The sequence below is a fragment of the Tympanuchus pallidicinctus genome, unplaced genomic scaffold (assembly GCF_026119805.1).
Source record: "Tympanuchus pallidicinctus isolate F22 unplaced genomic scaffold, pur_lepc_1.0 scaffold17, whole genome shotgun sequence".
Taxonomy (NCBI): domain Eukaryota; kingdom Metazoa; phylum Chordata; class Aves; order Galliformes; family Phasianidae; genus Tympanuchus; species Tympanuchus pallidicinctus.
The window spans coordinates 6855473-6875688 of record NW_026294690.1 but is presented as its reverse complement, the minus strand read 5'-3'; the positions used below and the strand labels follow the sequence as shown (position 1 = coordinate 6875688).

General features: G+C 35.4%; 1 protein-coding gene across 7 annotated transcripts in view; it reads right to left on the bottom strand.

Annotated features, from left to right (window-relative positions):
• Window positions 1–20216, bottom strand: part of CACNA1D (calcium voltage-gated channel subunit alpha1 D) — a 166388-nt gene that overhangs the window by 86527 nt on the left and 59645 nt on the right. For 5 of the 7 annotated variants that reach the window (XM_052678857.1, XM_052678859.1, XM_052678861.1 and 2 more), the window contains exons 4-8: window positions 18912–19051; window positions 15447–15589; window positions 13921–14073; window positions 12765–12961; window positions 296–399 (exon numbers count right to left, since the gene is read on the bottom strand). In XM_052678857.1, the coding sequence (XP_052534817.1) occupies window positions 296–399; window positions 12765–12961; window positions 13921–14073; window positions 15447–15589; window positions 18912–19051 (737 nt within the window). Of the gene's footprint in view, window positions 1–295; window positions 400–877; window positions 982–12764; window positions 12962–13920; window positions 14074–15446; window positions 15590–18911; window positions 19052–20216 lie in introns of all 7 variants that reach the window. The other 2 variants (XM_052678862.1, XM_052678858.1) reach the window with 1 other exon arrangement.

Below are 20216 nucleotides of genomic sequence, written 5' to 3'. Positions count from 1 at the left end.
CTATATCTATAGGGGAAAATATTTGTACAAGCACTACCCATACCCTTGCTGAAATATTACTGAATGTGGAGATCAGCACCTCACTTAATGAGTATTTCTGGCAAGCATGGTGAACGTGATGTCAGACAGATACAAGCATTAGGATCACACAGTTCAGTTCAAAGAGCAAACACTGGTAGAATGACATAAGAATCTCAAGTACATGCAAAAGAAGCCATTGCTGAGAAGCTTGAGTAAATGCAGAGGCCATCTTACAAGTAGCAGTAGCATACACAATGTTAACTCAACTGCTTACCCACTAAGTACACCAAGAACCAGGTTAAGTACGAAAAATGAGCCAAGGATGATAAGACTAACAAAATAGATCCATGGCCATTCACATCCTATTGCATCATTTACCTGTAAAACGTAAGGAAATAAGTTATGATTCAGTCATTCATTAAACAGCAGAGTCCTTTTTGCAGCTGCCAGATCACGTAGGTGTCAACACTGAAAGTTTTGCATTTATACAGTTCTTAAAACCAATTAATTTTTCTTTAATTTTATTACTCACCCAAATTATACCACAGATGTGATGCCTTAGAAGATGAATTAAAATATTTAATTAAGCGCAGGAAAATGTTCAGTTCTTTTGATACTTTTGCCATAAATATGGACACGAAGATATATATACTAGTATGTCTAACTGATTTTAGTGTTTCTTATCTTTTATGAAGGCTACATAAAACTGTTTCTGTTCTAATTAGAAAAAAAAAAGAAATACTTATTAAAAAAAAAATCATGGCAACTCAAGTCTCACCTGTATGAAAACAACCTGTGTGTTCATGGCAACTGAATTCAGGACTCTGCCTTCATGATGAAAAAGGTGTATGCTTACCCGCTCAATACACCAAGAACAAGATTTAGTACGAAAAATGACCCAAAGATGACGAGACTGACAAAATACACCCATGGCAATTCAAATCCCATAGCATCATTCATCTGCAAGAAATAAGATGATCTTATAGAGTAGATCTCTATAGTAACAGGAACTAAGAGGCAGAGAAACAGAATTTAATCATTCAGGTGAGATAGCATTCTCTTCATTTTTCAGTACTTTGAGAAGGGGAAAAGTACAAGAAAGAAGGCACTGGCCATGTTTAATTAGCATTCCTAATATGAACGTGAAAAGAAAGTACTGAGAGAACCTAGTTTTCAGACTAAAAACACTATCAAACATACAAATTGAGTATTGCAACAGTTCTATTCTCTAATGCCAAGAAAAGTACACCTTGGATTCCAATTTAATTTATGCTTACTAGGACTGTTAGTTCACATATATCTTAGTAACATGAATGATCCTTTGAGAAAAGAAGTACTGAAATGTATTTCCACAGGACAAATAATATATTTTTTTTCTGCAAAATGACATTTCAATTTATTTATTTTTTTCCTGAAAAGCTACATCTGGATGCATTCAGATTTTTAAAAACATGAACAGAACTTTACACAAACGAAGAACTGAAATAAAATTTTATAAACATAACAAAAACGAGGAAATATCCCAGAAACACTTCAGAACCAAAATTACACCAAGATCAATGTTAAATGAAGTTTAAAAAGTGTTGTGGTTGCTGGTTTTTTTTTTTATTTTGTTGTGTTGTGTTTTTTTTTTTAAGTAAGGTTGAATTTCCTGAACTTTAGATGCACTATTTATTGATTACACAAGTTTTTCTATAGAGACCTTCTCCAGTGCCTAATTTTAGTGAGCTCATTGCATCTGTGAGGTAGACTCAAAAAACGTATCTATGGATCCATGGACATCTTAGAACACTTGTTCAAAAAAAAAAAAAAAAAAAAAAAATCACATGTAAAACACAGGAAAATTGAATGTTTCCTGTAATTTTCAGATGCAAAAAGACATTTCAGTACGTTACAAACATAAATTCTGATTTATACCTTTTTGGAAATATTTCTGACATCTTATTTTTGCGTTAGATTCTTCTTTTTAGCCATGAGATTCAGGAGACTATAAGAACTCTGTGAATACTTAAGACCAGATATGGTATCATAGAACAATTTACAAGGAAACCCTCTTCCTTTCACGTGAATGCTGTCCTCAGTCTGTTTGTTGCATCTGAAATTTGTGATCAGGCTTTGAGCTCTATAAAAGCTCAGCTTTAAACCCTGTCATTAACATCCTTGCTGAAATTGGCAGTTCCATATTACACAAAACCTTTTCAAATGGTATTTCTAATTTCATTCTTTCTATCTTTTAAAAATCAGTTTCAGATTCTGCAAGGTGATGCAACGTACAGCTAAATGTAAGCACACACATTAAGTCTTTGCAGATTAAGGTCCATAGGCACTTTTCTTCAATGGTGATCTGTCACAATGACACGTCACACTAACTAAATTGAGACTTCCAAAGTAACCAAAAGAAGATTCTTTTACTTAACTCCTTCATTTGTCCTCTAAAATAACTTCTGTGTACATCTGCAGTTAAACTGTTCTAGAAATCAAGCTGAAATCCTGAAAAGCAACCTAGAATTACTTACTCGACAGCAAAATACTACTAATAATAATAATTTTAAAATTGTGAAGTACATATTTGATTTGGGTATTTTCCTTTTAATTTCAATAAAATTAAGTTTTGGAGAAATTAAAATGGAGAAAGATTATAGCCAATCAGAAAGGCTGGAGCCATTGACTTCAATTCTAAAAGATCCCAGGTTTGCATGGTCCAATTCTGCAACACATTCACGTGGAAAACAAGGTCTCTCATAATGCTGCCGTTATACTGACCTACTTAAACTCAATCTGCTATGCAATACTTTTAGCAATACTTAATACATTAGGGGTTTATGCTGAGGAGACTAACAGTTTCTTTTCATCTCCAAAGTTTTCAGAACTCTTAACAACAAAGAGAGCTCAGATCAGTAAAATGACTTATTGCCAATATTGGATTTCTGCTTTGTTCCGGTGTGTGCTGCCTTTTGCACCTTCTTTCAATTGTAGGCATCTGACCTTTACTCAGGGATTTTTTTTAAAATGCATACCTTGTAGTTATTCTAATTTCAGAACTGACTTTACTTCATAGAAGTGATTCACAACACACAGATCAGGCAAAGTGTTTTTCTAATAATAGCTTGTAAGAATCAACGTTTTGATTAAATTTCACATGCATATGAATGCATTTTGCATCCAATTTAACTATACCACTCGTAAACAGCATTTTGCAAGTCCCAGAGCTCAGAGTACGGGCAGAAATTAATCTGGAGTTGATGCCAACAATTTCCTGCTATAAATTGTTTTGAAAAACTTGAAAGATGAATATGTGCAATTTCAGTTTGAGAAAAACAAAAGATCCAAGGAGAACAAAAGAGCTCTGGGAATCACTGGAACCCAGCCTGATACACTCTTCCTCCTCAGAAAGAAGATGTATCCAAGAAGCAAGGCATTATGCTAGTTTGGTAAGCCAGGAGCAAAGATGAATTTCCAAGCTCTGTTATAAAGGTACACACAACTGTGATTTGCTTCTCCTTAAATCACTTTAATGTGTGTAATATATGGAAAAAAAAAAAAAAAAAAAAAAAGCCCATCTTATTTATGCAGTTTGATGTATAAGCCCAATATTTTAGGATAATCTATCTAGGACTAATGCCCTGTGATGTGACAGCTTGGAAACTGCAGCTAACCAGCATCAGAAGAAACGTTTTGGTTTGGGCAGGTGATGAACTAATTTAAAGCATTCCTAACTCAAGAACCCTTAATCCACTAGAATACCTGGCACTAACTCTTAAAACCAACTACCTAAAACTGCATCTATTCAATAATTTCACCACTTAATTCTAGAGACAAATAAAGTCTATTCAGGTAATGCATCATAATTTGTATACATGAAGTAATATTTCTGATTGGATTAATAACAGAGATGAAAGCACGTAAATAAGTCCTGTCTATCTGGAAAACTTGCTCATTTCATGCACATCTTGTGGCATTTTTCATAACTTCCATTTAAAGAAACATTACAAGAGTCAATTTGTCTTGACTAATGATGGAGACAGAGCTTGGTTAACGCACAAAAATCCTCACAGACGAGGTTTTTCCAATTGAAAGGATTAATACTGACTTCTCACTCAAAAACTAGAAATAAGGAGTTACAGAGACACAAATTCCAGACTACTGGAAGTTGCAACTAAGAAACATAAGCAGTAAAAGCACCTCAAATAATGGTAAAATGACATCAGGAAATCCTGAAGCTATAAGGTCTCAAATCGTCAGCAAAAATCTTGTGGCATGCTCAGCCTCTGGTGTCTCGGAGGCATGACACAACAGAGAACGTGCCATATCTCATGGCTGCCAGTGGACTTGCCCCATCTCTTTTTGAATCCATTAAGATTTCAGCATCCATAACACCTATTGCAAAGTCATTTGCCAAGTGACACTCTTCTTGCCCTTCTTTCTGCCTTTTTCCAACACTAGACTTAATGTTTTGATTTCAGTTCTAGTTTGTCCATCATGTCACCCAGAGGACAGAGAAGATAATAAATGTTAAGAAGGACAGAGTGATTTTCTTTTTCACTTAATTTGGTTTCACTGTAATGGAAAATGCACTATTATTCCATTAGGTAAGTCTTTAAAAATACTCATTCTACAGAACACCACTGTTGATATTTTCATCCTTTCATACAGACACTAGAACTAAAATCTGAAGCTGTTCCAATCCTTTTCGTAAGTGACATAGAAGCAGCCTGAAGCCCCCATGATAGGATCCAGCTGTGGGCACTATCAGATCTGGAGACAAATTACTCTGTGCAAGTCCAATTGGTAGAGTCAAAATGTTCTTTGTATATTTCACTCTATATCAACATGCATATGCCTGAAAACTCTTTAAGCATTATCTTTAGTTGATGGGACAAACTTGGTACAGTCTGAAACTGCCTCATCTAGCATTTGGAGTGAACTGTTTTGTTAGCTGTGCTGTAATTGGAGTCAGCTATCATACCCTGCAGTGTAGCTGTTCAGGGATATCTCTGAAGTGAAATAGAGAGAGCAGGCCAAGTTTATAGCACAGATATAACCATCAGTGTTACACAGTGGTAGATAGCACATCCCAATCCAAAACATTAATTAGAAATCATTAAAATGTCTCACTTATCCTATCTGTGGTAACTGTAAAATCCCCATCTGCAACTGCATGCAGATCAAAGCCTTACTTTCCTGAAAAGCTGCCACTGGCTTATGTAAATCATTGCAAGTTCTTTGTATGTATTGATTAATCTAGCCCTAATTGGGGATAATGATAAAGCAGTGCAGTAACACCTCTAATTCTGCATTTGTCCTATTAGATACATACTCCACTGTTGCCTGAGCCTATTTTGAATTATTTTTCACACAATGTTTCTAAATCATTTGGTCTCTTCACTTCCTTAGTTTTCAATCTTACCTTTCTCCTCTCATAACATTCTAATGGAGACATAATCTGTGGATTTACTTATAGCGACCTAGAACCTATCTAAACATTTTAAAAATTTAGACTGACAAACTTAGACTCCTGAAGGGTGTAAAATTCTCTCAGGAATCAGTATTCTGTTAAATGGGACTAGTCCTGCTCTCTTTGAAGCATATGCTGCAGGTTCACCTACCTCAGATCACAGACTATTTATTCTACTCACGTTCAAGTACAGTAGACAGCTTTTCAAAGCCTGCGCACTTCAAAGTTTGTGTTCTGAGATATTCCTGGCTGAAGTGGAGTTAACTTCAAGCTAACTTAAAACAGGCTGTGCTTGAAGCATAGCAGCCTCCAGACTGGTTTCTGAAAGCATGCAATTTTATCTTCCATCTTCTCTGGGTTCTGTTGTTAAGGCACAGCTCTCCCTGACATTCTCCTGGTTGGACAGACTCAGACACATGCTGAGAAGCTGCGGTGAATGTGAACTCAGAGACGACGCTCTGTTAAGCATCTCGGCTCAAGAACTGGAAGATCAGAATTCTGCAGCCTGGGCATTAAGGGAGGCTAAAAAGAAGTGTATCTTCTGGAGAGATGAGAATTTGTTACAGTACCCACAGAGCTTCATAATTACTTCATTGCCTCTAAATTTAGCCCCCAACTTCTGTATGTAAACCACAGTTATTAACAGTACACATATAGGTAACCCTTCCAAATTAAACTTCAACTTGTAAGACACAGCTTCATTTGTATTAATTTGCTTCCATCTATCTGAATAGAAGGTTCTAATTTCTGTCACTTTTATCCTTTGTTAGCTAATAAATTTTATGTTAGGCAGTCACATCATCAAAAAAGAAAAAAGCATTTTTTTTTCAAGGGAAGCCTAGACGTCAACAGTCTGCTAAGGAATCACTACTTCTTCAGGCAGCTATCTTGTGTTGAATCACTCTGGCAGCAGCCTGCACTGGTCGCAGAGCAGGTGCACATCACCATAACTAAGTGGTGAGCTGTGCCTCTCCCCATTCTAGTAAGCCAGAGAAGGTTTTCTACAGGATGGTTGGAAGCAAAACTCTACCAGCTTTAACAGAATTCATGTTCAAGGTGTAACAAATCAGAAGTGTTTGATTCCTTCATTGGTTTCTAGAGTAATCTAGGATTAATACAATTAATTAGAGCTTCTATGTATTTATTCACATTGCCTAGAAAAACTCCACATAGGAAACTTCCATAACTTTTTTATTAGTATTTATTATATTATTTTCTAAAACTTAAATTTATTGATTTGGTTTGCTTAATCTAAGGACTCAAAAGACTTTTTCATTATTGAAATAAAAGAATCACAAGATGAAGACTCTACTTGTTTTTCAGTGTTTAGCTGCAATGCATTAAAAAGCACAGAATAACAACTCCAACTACTTTTGGAAGTAGTAGTTATTGTCAAATCTGCCATGATAGCTATGCATATTCCACACAACACGATACTGTAAATGCATGTATTGCTGACTTTGCAAAAATAATAGCATGAATCATTTGGATTGATGTGTATAATTGTTACCTTATCACACATATAGAGGATGTACAAATGAAAACTCAATACTCAAGGAACACCTGAATTAGGTACCTACTCAGCTGTAATCCTGGGACAGCCAAGAAAGTAAAATGTGTTTTAAATGGTCGTTTTCTTTTTATGGCAAGTGTTACTGATGAACTTCAGCTAGAAGCTTCAGCTAGAGGAGTCCTCAGCACTGCAAATACAGCCTACTTCTAAGCCAGTTTCCATCTATTTTATTTAAACTGTCTGGGGAGAAGTAATATGTTCTTTTGAGTATTTGCAATGTTGTGTGACAAGAAATTAGTTCCATGCTTTGACTGCAGTATAGGTCAGCAGTCAGCTAAGACCGAGATACAGATATCTTGTCGAAGTAGATCAGGTTCAGCGCATGGAAACGATATTTCTCTGTGGGGTACTTTAAAATCATCCTCAGGTGGGCTGTGATAAGCTGCTCACTTAAAACATATCTGTGATCATCTCTTCCAATACTAATTCAAACTCGTTAATGTGCATGTTCCCTGGCTTGGAAGCTCTGTTTGTAGGTCTGAATTTAATCATTTCATTTTCTCTCTTTCTGAAGTTTCTAATTTATTGATAATTTAAATTTCAACTCTTTGCAATCTAAAATTGGCTGATTCTGGGGAAAAAAAAGTAGTCCAAATCATTATCTAAAGGCGGGGGGAGAGGGATGCGTTAAAATAGATTTCAGCTTGGAATTGAATTCAAATGACTAGCGCGCAATCTTTTTTTTTTTTAAATCCTGTCTGTTATCCCTGGTTCTTAAGTACAATTTATGCAGCGTATTAATACTGCTAACCAAAATTCTTACTATTCTTTCTCCAGCTGGACATCATGTGTTAAATTTCTGGCTATGTAGTCATCAAACGCCGGGAGCACTGTGCAGCCAGCACATCAGTGTCTCTGGGGATGTACTGCCTTGTTTCACTGCAGAGTCTCCCTTAGATGACCTGTGAGTGGTGTTGAACAGTGCTAAGCTATCCTTTGTACATAAAAGACAAATAGAAGGGAGAAATATAGATTTTGTAAGATTTGCCTTGCATATTCAATCACGATTTTTAACACTGCAGAACATTTGCAGCTGATGTACAGAAGAACAAAAAGTTATCAAGCATCCGTTCACTTCTTAGACTAAGCTGACCGTTATTGTTTGGATGCAATCACATGCCTTCCATTCCTGCTGCTGTAATGTGACAAAAAAAATTATATCAACCTATGTCTTCATTTTCTAATGTTATATTAGATCAGTCAAGTGAAAGTTCTTGAGTATCACTGCTTATTTGACCTGTTGGTCATATAAAAAGATTTTGCTAATGTATTTATTTAAAGATTCCTTCTCATCACTACGATGACAGTTTTCATAATATTTTAAATGTGCTCTGCAACTTTTTTTATGGATTAATAATACATTTTGTGCACCAGCCAACAGCTTCTTCTGTGAGATAGGTTTATAAAATACTTGGTTGTTTCAGGAAAAATCTTTGATTGTGCACTAGTTGCTTTCAAGTACATCATATCCCCTTAAAATACTTCCTCGTAGGCAATCCTCTGTGATTCTTGAGCTAGGAGCACAATTAGAAGAGATATGATGAGAAGACTTCCTGAGTTCCTGATCATCTGACTGACATTCTGAAAAATCAATAGACTTTGTTTTATCACTGTAATTATTTTCTTTTGCATGGGCAAGTTTTGTAGTCGATTGTAGTCATTCTTTCAGATTCTCATCCAGTTGGAAAGCAAACATATCTTGGTTTTCCACATTTTAAGTTGCCCTGTACTACTGGAAAGCCAGTGAGAAAATCATAGCTCTTGTACATCATCATAGAAATATCTGATCAGTTGGCAACCCTGCCCATGCAGTGGGTTGGAACTAGAATGATCTGATTTGAGGTTTCTTCCAACCGAAGACATTCTATGATTTCATGATTTAAATAAATATTTATACTTTTTTTTCTACCTTAAAATACATTATTCGTGGTTAATTAGTGCAGTGGTTGGATAGACACTTGCACACTCAACATGTGAAGAAGTGCAGTGCAACCTAAACAGAATGCATTACTGAAATGATTGGTTTTCTTCAAATGTTCTAATATACTTCAAGAAAGAGACTGGGGCAAATAAAGCTCAATTTCTGAAGAATGAAACAGGTTTCTAAATGCACACTTCTTTTTGTTACAAAAGCACATTAATTATGAATGAAGTATTATTTGATGCTTCTTTCAAGCAGTAGTAAAGAGTACAATTTCAGAAGCTGACATGTTGGTAAAGGATGTATTAAAATATTCTGACATCCCTTTCTATAAACCTTAAAGTTTTAGATATATTTTAGATTGCTTATACATTCAGTTAATGAACTGCATATTTTAAACGTGAAACCTTGTGAAAAGGTTCATCTTGTTAAAAGTATCAGTACTCACATTAAAGGCTTTAAAAGAAAATTAAAAACCACAAGACATCACATAGCATAAATTCAGCAGTTTCAGCTCGAGTGGTACCCAGGCCACTTTGCCAATAATGAGGACTGTACTGGGATCCAAAGCTAACAGTGTAAGTCTACATCTGGACCTACTGAGCAAACAAACAGGGCTGTGGTCAGGAGTAAACACACTGCTGATATAAATGGAAGAGATGTACAGATGTGCAGCCACAAAGATATTAGACAATTTGGGAACACATATGCTGCATTGGCTGGTGTAAGTGACAAGGACAATATCCCTTAGCCTCTACAATTCAGTCCAGCATTTGGCATTAAAGAGTCGCATTTTCAGTGGATGAAATAAGTGATGTATGCTACTCAATGGGTTACAAGGAAGCTACAGAAAATTAAGCACTAAGGAAAAGCACTAAAAATAAGAGACATATAGGAATCAGGTGCAAACTGGTGAGCAGCAGGACATCCAGGTGAGTCACCAGGACAGGAAGGGCGCCAAGCAGTCGCAGGATCAAGTCCACAATCTATAATAAATATGTATTAGAAAAAAAACTACTGATGCTTGGGAAATTTCTAGGGAGAGTTTGCTGTTGTTTACCAGGTGAAAACAAGCTGTGCTTGTGAGCGTTACTGGAAGCTGTAATTTTCAGCTGTCATTCTTGCTAGCAGAATGCCACATAACGTAATGCAAAGTATTGCACATATTTCACCCACTCAGCTTACACCTGCTAGCAAGGTAATTCTACACAGCCAATTTTTCAGTTCGCACAGTGAACAAGCAGAAATCAGACTTTTTGTGCAGCTTCTAATCTTTGTGGGTTTGTTCTGTTCGTTTTCAAGCAGATTCATTCCATTCGGCTTTCATCTACAGATTTCTAAGCAAAAGTTATCTCACAAACCTAAACATCTGTAATTGTTTCCTTAGATTCTGTGTGACATTTTTATCACAACCTAGTGCATGCCTTTTCTCAGTTTGTGATTACAACAAAATCTTTTTGAATGTTTAATTAGCAATAGCTAAATCTACTTCAGATTAATCACGGGCAAGCGTGAAACACATGAAAAGTCATTTCTTCTGTCCTCAGCAAGTGATTTTTGCTTGACAATGGGCAATTCACTGGTATACAAAGGATCTAGAGCTACAATTAAATTATATGAAAATGTCACTTAAAACAAATTCCAAAGCTATATGAAAATCTGGTTTTGAACATACTTTACAAGGTCAGTACATTTCTTTGTTCTCTTACTAACAACCCCAGTATCATTTTTAATAAAATTAAAACTGACATATGTGTATCTGTAAATAACTTTGGCTTTGGGAAGCCATTTTAGAGAGACAAAATAACACACAGCTCTGCATGCAGTTCTGAAGTTTTTGAATTTTGAATTTTCCTATGCATTGCATTTTGAAAACGTTTCACTGTAACAATTTTCATAGCACCCTCTTCTAATAGTTTTACTTTTGGGGGTGGAGATTTTTTAGAAATCATGTAATCAATTAGCTTCTTAATTCCAAAGGGAAAAAATGTGTAATAGTAAGCCTTTCAGATGAAATTATTCCTATAAAGATCATAGTCTGCATATGTGCAAGTCCCTGAAAGCTTTATCACTGACTTTCACTGTAAAAATCTGTGACAGTTACAGTAATTGCCAGGTACTAAAATTTGAGCACACTTATGCCTTGAAAAGTATTAAAAGTGCATTTTTTTCCTGGACGACTGTGGCAAACCTTCTGTTTCAGGAGGATAAAAATACCCATCACCATCATAACACAAATCACATAAAGTTTATACTAACTCTGCAGTAATGCATTCTCTGAGAAAATTAAGAACTGGAGAGCAAAACTCAAAAAGGATAAACCTACACCCTGACAAACAACAAACTGGCCCATGTTGAGCCCTGTATTACTGTCAGTTTCTTTACTACCAAAGGTTTGCATGTTTACAGCCAATTCTTAACCTCTGACATCTGACTTAGTCTGATCTTAATTATTTTTAACAGTGACACTATATTAAAAATGTATTCATGTCGTCCTTTCTAGTATCACAAATTTTATTCTGAGACTACACAGACAGCTGTTATATTACTTAGCAGCAGCATATTTCACCTTGATTTGTAACAAATGGCCACTTAAGGTGTCCATTCACTGAATAATGCTACATCTTTTATTGCATCTTGTACTCCACAGAAGATTCAGTATTAGTAAATAATCCCACTTGGCCAAACTTAAGAGCAGTCCAAACTATGAGCTGCTATGATCAACACAACATAGAACACAGCTCCACAAAGACATGCCTTAAGATAGCTCATCTATTTTCAGTGACTTTCTAATAGTGATCCTTACTAGCAATCAAATTTCTCCTTTCGTAAAAAAATCTCAGTATTCAAACTGTTAAGATGCCGTAAGGTCCTAAGTGCTGCAAAGACTTACTGCTCAGTACCAAGTAGTATGGAATATCCTCAACGATTTTGAGCACATACAGTAGGCAGGCTCTGTCATGGTCTTCCTGTGTGACCTTCTACAAGTCACTCATGCCAAATATTAGGTCCTTAAAACGTCACAGAACAAAACGTTCTTTGATTGGAATAGGGCAAGGCAGCGAAATTCCTACCTGAATATTTATGTAACCTTATTCACTTAAAAATCTGTGTTCTTTTTCTCCATTCTCATCTGCAAAATTAGGACAAACAGAATCTTGTTTCCAGCCTGTGTCCAGCTGTTTGTCTATGTTCCAAGATGGAGAAGGTTCGTTATTTAATGCTGGTGTAGCATTTAAAGGTGGGGCCTTACACAGCGGTACTTTTGAATGCCTCTTACTGCTTCTTTGGTGACAATGTCAGGCTTACAGCTGTTGTGACTTGGTTTTTGTTTGAATGTTTAACAAGTGGTTTTCAGTACCCAAGGCAAGCAAGGACAGCTGAGAGCTTGTTTTGGTCTAATTTATGTTAATATTGCAAAATATTTTGCAGAAATACTGTGGAAAGATTGCTCCTAAGTTTAATTAGACATGTCTAAAAACGGTATGCTTGCATGAAAAAAAAATGTTAGTCCAAAGGACATAAACGTGGTATTATTTTTATCCAAATGAAATAGACAAAACCAAAAACAAACATATAAAACCCAAAGAATAAATTTGTTGCTAAAAAGCCTTCCTAGCCTAAGCAAGCCAAAAAGATTTTGTGACTGGAATAAGCTAAGCAGTTAAGCTCCACTTCTATTAAAACTCACCAAGATTTCTTACTTATGGTATTGTAAAACAGTTTACTTCTCGTTTGAATGCTAAAGTTGGTTTAAAAGTAAGCAATATTCAATGATTTCTGAAGTTACTTACCCAGTATAACACATCAGTCCATCCTTCCATGGTTATACACTGGAACACAGTCAACATTGCAAATGCAAAATTATCGAAGTTCGTTATGCCTCCGTTCGGTCCAACCCAACCACCCTTACATTCAGTGCCATTCATGACACACTGACGTCCATTCCCTGAGAATGCACAAGGTGCTGGATCTTCTTCAACTAGTATATCTGAAAATTGACCAAAAAAGTCTCTTTCATTTCTCAAACATTTGTGAGCTAATTCTATATGAAGAAATATCAAACCTATCAGAACATAAAGCTAGATATCAGCCTGAGAAATGCTGAGAAAGGGAACTCGTGAGCTCTAGAGATGCTTATCTCTCTGACACCTGGGCCCTTCAATCTGAAAATATTTTAATCAAAACCGAGCACATAAAAGAGCTCAAGTAATTGAGCAATGGGTAGGGAAAAAAAAGCATGTTCACAGTCATAATAATGCAACATATCTTTCCAGAAACACCCCATACACAATGTCTTGGGTTTTTTTCCTCTTCACTTCATATTGATGTACAACCAAGGAAATAGGTCAAGACTAATTGTTTTGTGCAGTCTGCTTCATCAGGTGAAGGAAACATACCTTTAGCCATCACATATTTCTCCCTCACAAAAACATTTCACTCCTTCAAAACTCTCCCATAAGAAACACCTTCATTGCATCACTTGCATAGATGGAGAAACACTGTTTCCTTTTGTTAGTCATCTTAGAACTCTATTTTTTGTTATACTATTCAAAATAAATACTGACGGACAGACACTGCCAAACTGTAATCTCAAGAGAGTATAGCTTACCTGTTATGGGACATCTGGAGAAAATACTGATTCGTATCTTGCACATAGCAACCCCTAATATTTTCAGTGCTAACACTGCAGTTAGACATTTCATACATTAAAAGCTGTACAGAACACATTCAAGTCTCTGTTTTTCATGTTGGTGGTGGTGGTGGTGGTAGTACCAGTTTCCTTGATTGTTTTTAAACAGAATATACTTTTCCTAAAATTACAGTCCAAAAACCGCGGGTTAAAACAGTTTCAGTGCTTCGCCCCTGTTCTATTTCAAACTGAAATCCCACAGGCTTGAAATACAACAGAACCAATCCCTTATTTTAGTAACCAGTTTCATGACTTACCTGAATCAATAAGAAAACAAGATTTGTGCATTTTTCCAATAAAAAGTTCCAATCCTATAATAGCATAGATTATGATTACAAACAATACCAAAAGGGCAATATGGAGCAGGGGAACCATGGCTTTTATAATGGAGTTCAGGACAACTTGTAAACCTAAAAGAAAAGAAGATACAAGATATGAACTTGGTTTCTATGTTTATGCCATCCCAAAACTTCTGTAATTGCACATTATTCAAAATTCATGATACACACAGGCAGAGAGTATCCACTGAAAAACATTTTTACTGCCCAGAATCATATCATATATTTTATATGAGATTATAGCTTTTTGTCAAAGCCTAATGATTTCCTCTGTTAATAAATGTTATGTCATGGAAGCCAATGCTTAAAATGTGTCACAAGAATTCACAGTTGGATTTGTTTTAGAAATGAAATGAAAGCAATGGTGAGTGGCTGCAGGTCATTTTATAGGACCTCTAAGAAGTCCTATGCTACAATAACAACTTTGCAACAAGTCCACAGAAATTGCACTTACATATCTCTCTGGATTAAAAAATATATATATTTCTGCAACTGGCTATTTAGGAAAACTCATTTTCACTTTGAACAATCTTACTTTTTAGTTATTCATATTTCACATCACTTTCAGAACTAATTTCACTTTTCTTGTATTTTCTCCTTAAATATTAAGCCAAATTTTGTTCTTACTAAAATAAGTAAACCACAAACTAATGAGGTTGCCAAAGTACCAATGAGAACAAAACATGGCTCATTTTTATTTCAAAATTCTTGTCTGGCATTTCTCGAGACTGCTTCTTTCTTCATTTAATCTCTTTTGCTAAATATATGCCGAACGCAACCATTTCTATGTAGGAGACTATGATATGATAAATACAATGACTGGAAAGAGTTGAGTTGTAAGCCATGAACTTCTTACTCAGCCCAAAAAGCTTCAGTAATTAGTAATGCATGAAAAGAAAATAGGAAGGATTGTTATAAAATTCAATTGCTTTCTTTAAATAATATTGCTCTACTTTTCAAGTCTCGTAATTTATCTGGTAGCTTTATTGACATAAACAGAAGGCATTCATGTGCATTGGAGGGGGCAGGAAATACGAAATGTGTAATGTGCTTTGGCACAGATTTACCAAAATATAAACTATTTTAAGATCACCTACATTTTCAGATGCGTAGGATTTAGAATTTTAAAAATCTGAATTTTAATTTTTGGTTTATTTGCATTTAAACACGCAATTCAATTTTATATAAAGCTTCTAAAAAGGAAGTGTATTTGCCTGTCTGCTTATTGAACTGTGTAAAAAGATCATACACTGGATGAATTCACAATCCTCTGCTCAAATTGAAATAGCATATCATTCATCTTGAATCTCACTTTATATAAACAACCAGATAACAAAAATCAACTTCATATTATCTCATTTATGCTAGTGTCTGGAACATGAAAGTTAAACAGTCAGATCAGTTACGATATTTATTTCAATAGAATTAAATAGAAAAGAGCTTACTGGGCACTCCTGATACAAGCCGGAGAGGTCGCAATACACGAAAGGCTCTTAGGGCTTTGACATCAAAGCCTCCAGGTTTGCCACCTGAGTGGCTGCCACCTTCTGTTTCTTTGGTTAATTGTTCCAATATTACACTAAATAATCTAGAAAATGAGATGAAGGGTAAGGTCATCACCATCCATTTGCCACGCAATCAAAGGTATTAGGAAATTACTTGAACTGCAGAGAACTCTGCAAAGCCATCCAGATTTCAAAGTGAGAGGAATATCGGCATATTAAATCATGACAGGAAGAGTCATGAATTGCAAGAGCTAATCCCTTCTGAGAGTGACAATCACACAGTCTCCAATAAATTAGCATCCTACTTGCACACATCCCATGGCTATTTTTAAATAAGTGAAGATAAATGAAGCTACTTTGCCATTTCTCCTTGTTCAAACGTTTTAACTGTGAAGTTTGGAGAAGTAGCCTTCTCTTTAAAATAAGAAATAGATAATCACAAGAAACCATCTGTTTTAATTTTAGTGGGATATGTGAACTCCAAGTGACTTCAATATGCTAAATACAGTCAGCAAAAGCTGAATATATTAAAAAATAATTTGAGGCCAAAATTTAATAACACAGAAAAAGATTTGTTTCTTATTCATAATAACCTTGAGTATAAAAATATTCCCAGATGACTCATTTGTTATATTGTATTTTTTCACTGCAGAAATGAGCTAGTAATTCATTAGAAGAATTTGGAAGACAAGGTTTTATTTTTCCCTCCCACTTCCAGCAGAAATTCAAACTCATGCAAGTGTTTGAAACGCAAAGTAATCTTAGACCTATTTTGGTTTCAATCTGAATTTGAGACACATTGTTTTCCACACAAAATTCAGGACCATGAAAACCACAATAATCCTTTGCACAGAGTCTGTAGTCCAATACTTGCAAAACTGCACTTCTCCTGAAAAGATTATCAAGCCAATATTCTTGCAATTCTGAAATATTTCACATTTGCAAAGGACTCCTGAAATGTGTAGGTTTTTGGCTTCATCAAAAGAAATTTTCACAACTCTGGTTCACAGTGCTGCAGGATAGTTGCTGTAAGTCATATAATGCCGAAAGTAGAATATTGAAGACTTTTTCCTTCCCCAGTCAGCAATCAACCTGTATCAGTTAATTCCCATCCCTGGAATGCTTCACTGAAAGAAAGCCGGACACAAAGAGCATCACGTGGCTCTTAGAAGGAACATCAATCCAGCAACCCACCCTCTGTAACACCCTGAGAAATCCACACAGTATTTCAGATCTTGATTCACGTCATAATTTAAATGAAGAATAATTCTAAGAAAATGAGCCACCTCAACGATTTCAGCTAGACTACTTGTGCTCCAAAGACAACGTGGTTAAACAGACTTCTGAATAAAACCCCAATTTAAGAGAAGCTGCTTTCAAGCCTGCCAATCAGTACATTATTCAGAAAATTTTTATTTCAAAATTCTGCAGGCATAAGAAAGCACTATAAAAGCACAATGAAAGCTTTCTTTGCTAGACCCTCATTATCTCACTTAAATCAACAGAAATTGCATGACAAAGAATGCAGGCAAGTAATAGAGTGCTCAGAAGGTAATTCCTACTCTGGTTTCAGAGAGAAGTGACAAGGACAGGAGTAATAGCAGCCATATCTACACTTCTGTCATTTTATGTCCATTATCTAAAGCCATTAAGGTATAAAACATACAAACTCTTACTATTTTTAAAATTGACATTTATCCTCCTGTACAGTTTATCAAATTTTAAATGCTGAATTTTATGTTGGGGAAAAAGCCTATGCGCATGTTTCTCCTTTCCCGGCAGAGATTTCTTTTGGCACAGTTAAGATTTATGCATTTGGACTGCCTTAGTTTGTGCTGAAAAAGCAGACAGAGCAAATTTCATCTAATGTGTTGACTATAGGACAGCATGGCAGCTCTTTCAAAGCTATTAAAATACCTAATGAAATTGCATGGTGATGCTAGTCAAATAGAATCAGATCCAGAAGTGATTCCATATCCATCTTGAGTTACGTATGAGAATCAACTTTCCAGTAGGCTTTTCTCTTAAGTATTAGTTAGATAAATGGATTCACTCTTGTTTCCTTACTTACGTGCATGGTGTTTTCTCTTGGGTTTTGCATTGTTGTTTTTTTAACAAAGAGAGCAAAAACAAATTGTGTGTTACTGAAGGGCAATAATTCCATGAAGATGACAACTGATGGCAACATACAAAGTAATGTACACCTCAAAACATCTGGGTTTGAGCTAGAACTTAAATCGTGGTGTGATATTTTAGTTATTTTATAAGATGTAGTCCCTTTTTTTTCATATTTTTTATGCACACAGTGCTAATATTTGACCTAACCAGATTTAGCTTCCAATAATGAGCATTTTTTTGAGTTAATGGAAAGATTTTTAGTTATCATGTATTTAGGACAGAGTCAAAGATAGAGGTCATGTTAATTAGACTGCTCCAGGCTTACTGTAGCTCCATGGTCATTTGACAAAAGAGAAGAGGTCTATTCAAGTGAGCCTGGCAAGAGAACAGAGCTTTTATCTCTGATAGCCTCCATACCTACACACCAAGCTTTCCCTTCAGGCACAGAGGCCAATCTGTTGAAAATGACCTAACCTGATGAAGGATCTATTTATATACAAATTTTAGTCCTCAATGAAAATTTCTTTCTGGCCCATGCAACTGGCCTGAATACAATCTTCTCAGTAATTTTTTTCCTATCTCAGAATCAAATAGTTATAAATTGGTTATTAACACATTCAGAATACTTCCCCATATTTAATAATGCTTTACCACAAATTCCTTTACTTTGCATCTTTTCCCTTAATGCAGTGGCATGAATTAGAAGCAGAACACTCTTGAACTCCAGGGCTTTTTCAATTACACAGAACTTGATAATAGTTTGAACTTCCATACCAAGTTCTTCTTTGCAAGCCAGCCACAATCTACAAGGTTACATGGAATAAAGTTCTCCATAGGCTGTATAAATTTTAAAAGATTAGCAAAAAATCTGCAATACTGGAAATTCCCTTTTTCAATAATCACTTTCCAGGGGACATTCAACTCTCCACTCTTTGGTAACTTGCACAAGGCTTGAGCAGTAACTTGTCAGAGGAGGGAAACCAACACTCAAGAGCTTCTTGACACAGCAACAGGCAAGACAACTAAGGAACATATGTCTTGTCAAATTGTTTGGCAGAACACAGAAATCCCTATGAACTTCCAGTGTATAGCTGATGGTGCAGTACAGCCTACACCAGTGAAGACTTTTGATTTTATACTGAGTTCTTCTCTCTTCTCAGTCAATGCTTTTACTCCAGAGGAATAAATGTCAAGCTCAGGCCCTTACTCACAGCCAAACAGATCTATATCTACTTCACTGTAAAGAAGACTTTAAAACCTTTTTACAGTAGAATATGAGTTACTTACCCTACTACTACTATTACAAAATCCAATAAATTCCATCCATTTCTAACGTACGCATTGGGGTGTAATAATAATCCATATGCTATAATCTTCAAAAATGTTTCAACTGTAAAAATTATCAGGAAGGCATATTCTACTTTTTCCTGTAAAAGACAAAGAAAAAGTACAATGAAAGACAGTGCAATTTAACAGCTCTTTTACTATTTAAAATTCACAGTAAGAGGGTAAGTCGTATTGATCTGGATTAAGGAGAAAGAGTACTTCCTGTCAGTTTATTTTATGGACTTTAATTGCATAGCATTTAATGTTAGCTGTACTGACAACGTCGTAATTACACAACAGCATGAGAATTTTCCTTTTTTGGCATTGCATGAGAAAAAAAGTCTCCAATTCGGCAAACACTAAAATACTCTGCCTTTGCTTAAGCAAATAGTCCCATCCAGATCAATAGGATTCATTATATTCATTAAAACCAGAAAATGGTGTAGAATAGGATCCTTGAAATATCATTAAAAGGTATGCAGAGCTATACTAACTGAACTGTTCTCTACATCAGCTTTTAATTACAACGCACAGAATTCTGTTTATTAAAGGAGTTTGAGACAGAGTCATAGTGCACTAATGAGCTTTGAAAAGTTATTATGAGAGTGGTCTTAATTTAATTCCGCAGTCATCTTGACATGGAAGTTTATATTGACTTATTCTTCCTTGTATATCACGAGATTTGCTTTAAGTCATCCTAATATGCTTGAAGAAATGTTCATTTCATATACCATCACCCTGTATCATTGAAGGTCCGATTTACATCTGTTTCAATACTTTTTTAAAAGCACTATTATTACACTGTATCTTCATTTTGCCAGAATTCATATTTTAAACCAACATAAATATTGAATCTCTTTTCATAAGTAATGGATAATAATTTTTTGTGTCTTCTTTGTCTCCTGAAAGCACATTTGATTTGGATAAGTTGTAAAAATCGCAGCTATCAGAACAGATCAATTAACACCTTTATTCTTTTTACCTTCAGAAATCATCATTTCATTGCTTTGTATAATACTTGCTTTCTTATCTGACATTATGCAAATATTAGAGCCATGAATACAAGACACAGAACAATTCATTTTTTTTAAACTTCTTCAGGCACTTACAGATGTTGTTCACTGTTATCATACACAGCGTTAATTACACAGACTGTAATTGCTCAGTAAAGATGACAGTCAGAAAACAAGGATTACAGAGCTTCACCAAGGCAGTTTCACCTCAGCTACATTGTTTTGCATGAGTTGTTCTGCCCCAGTGACACTG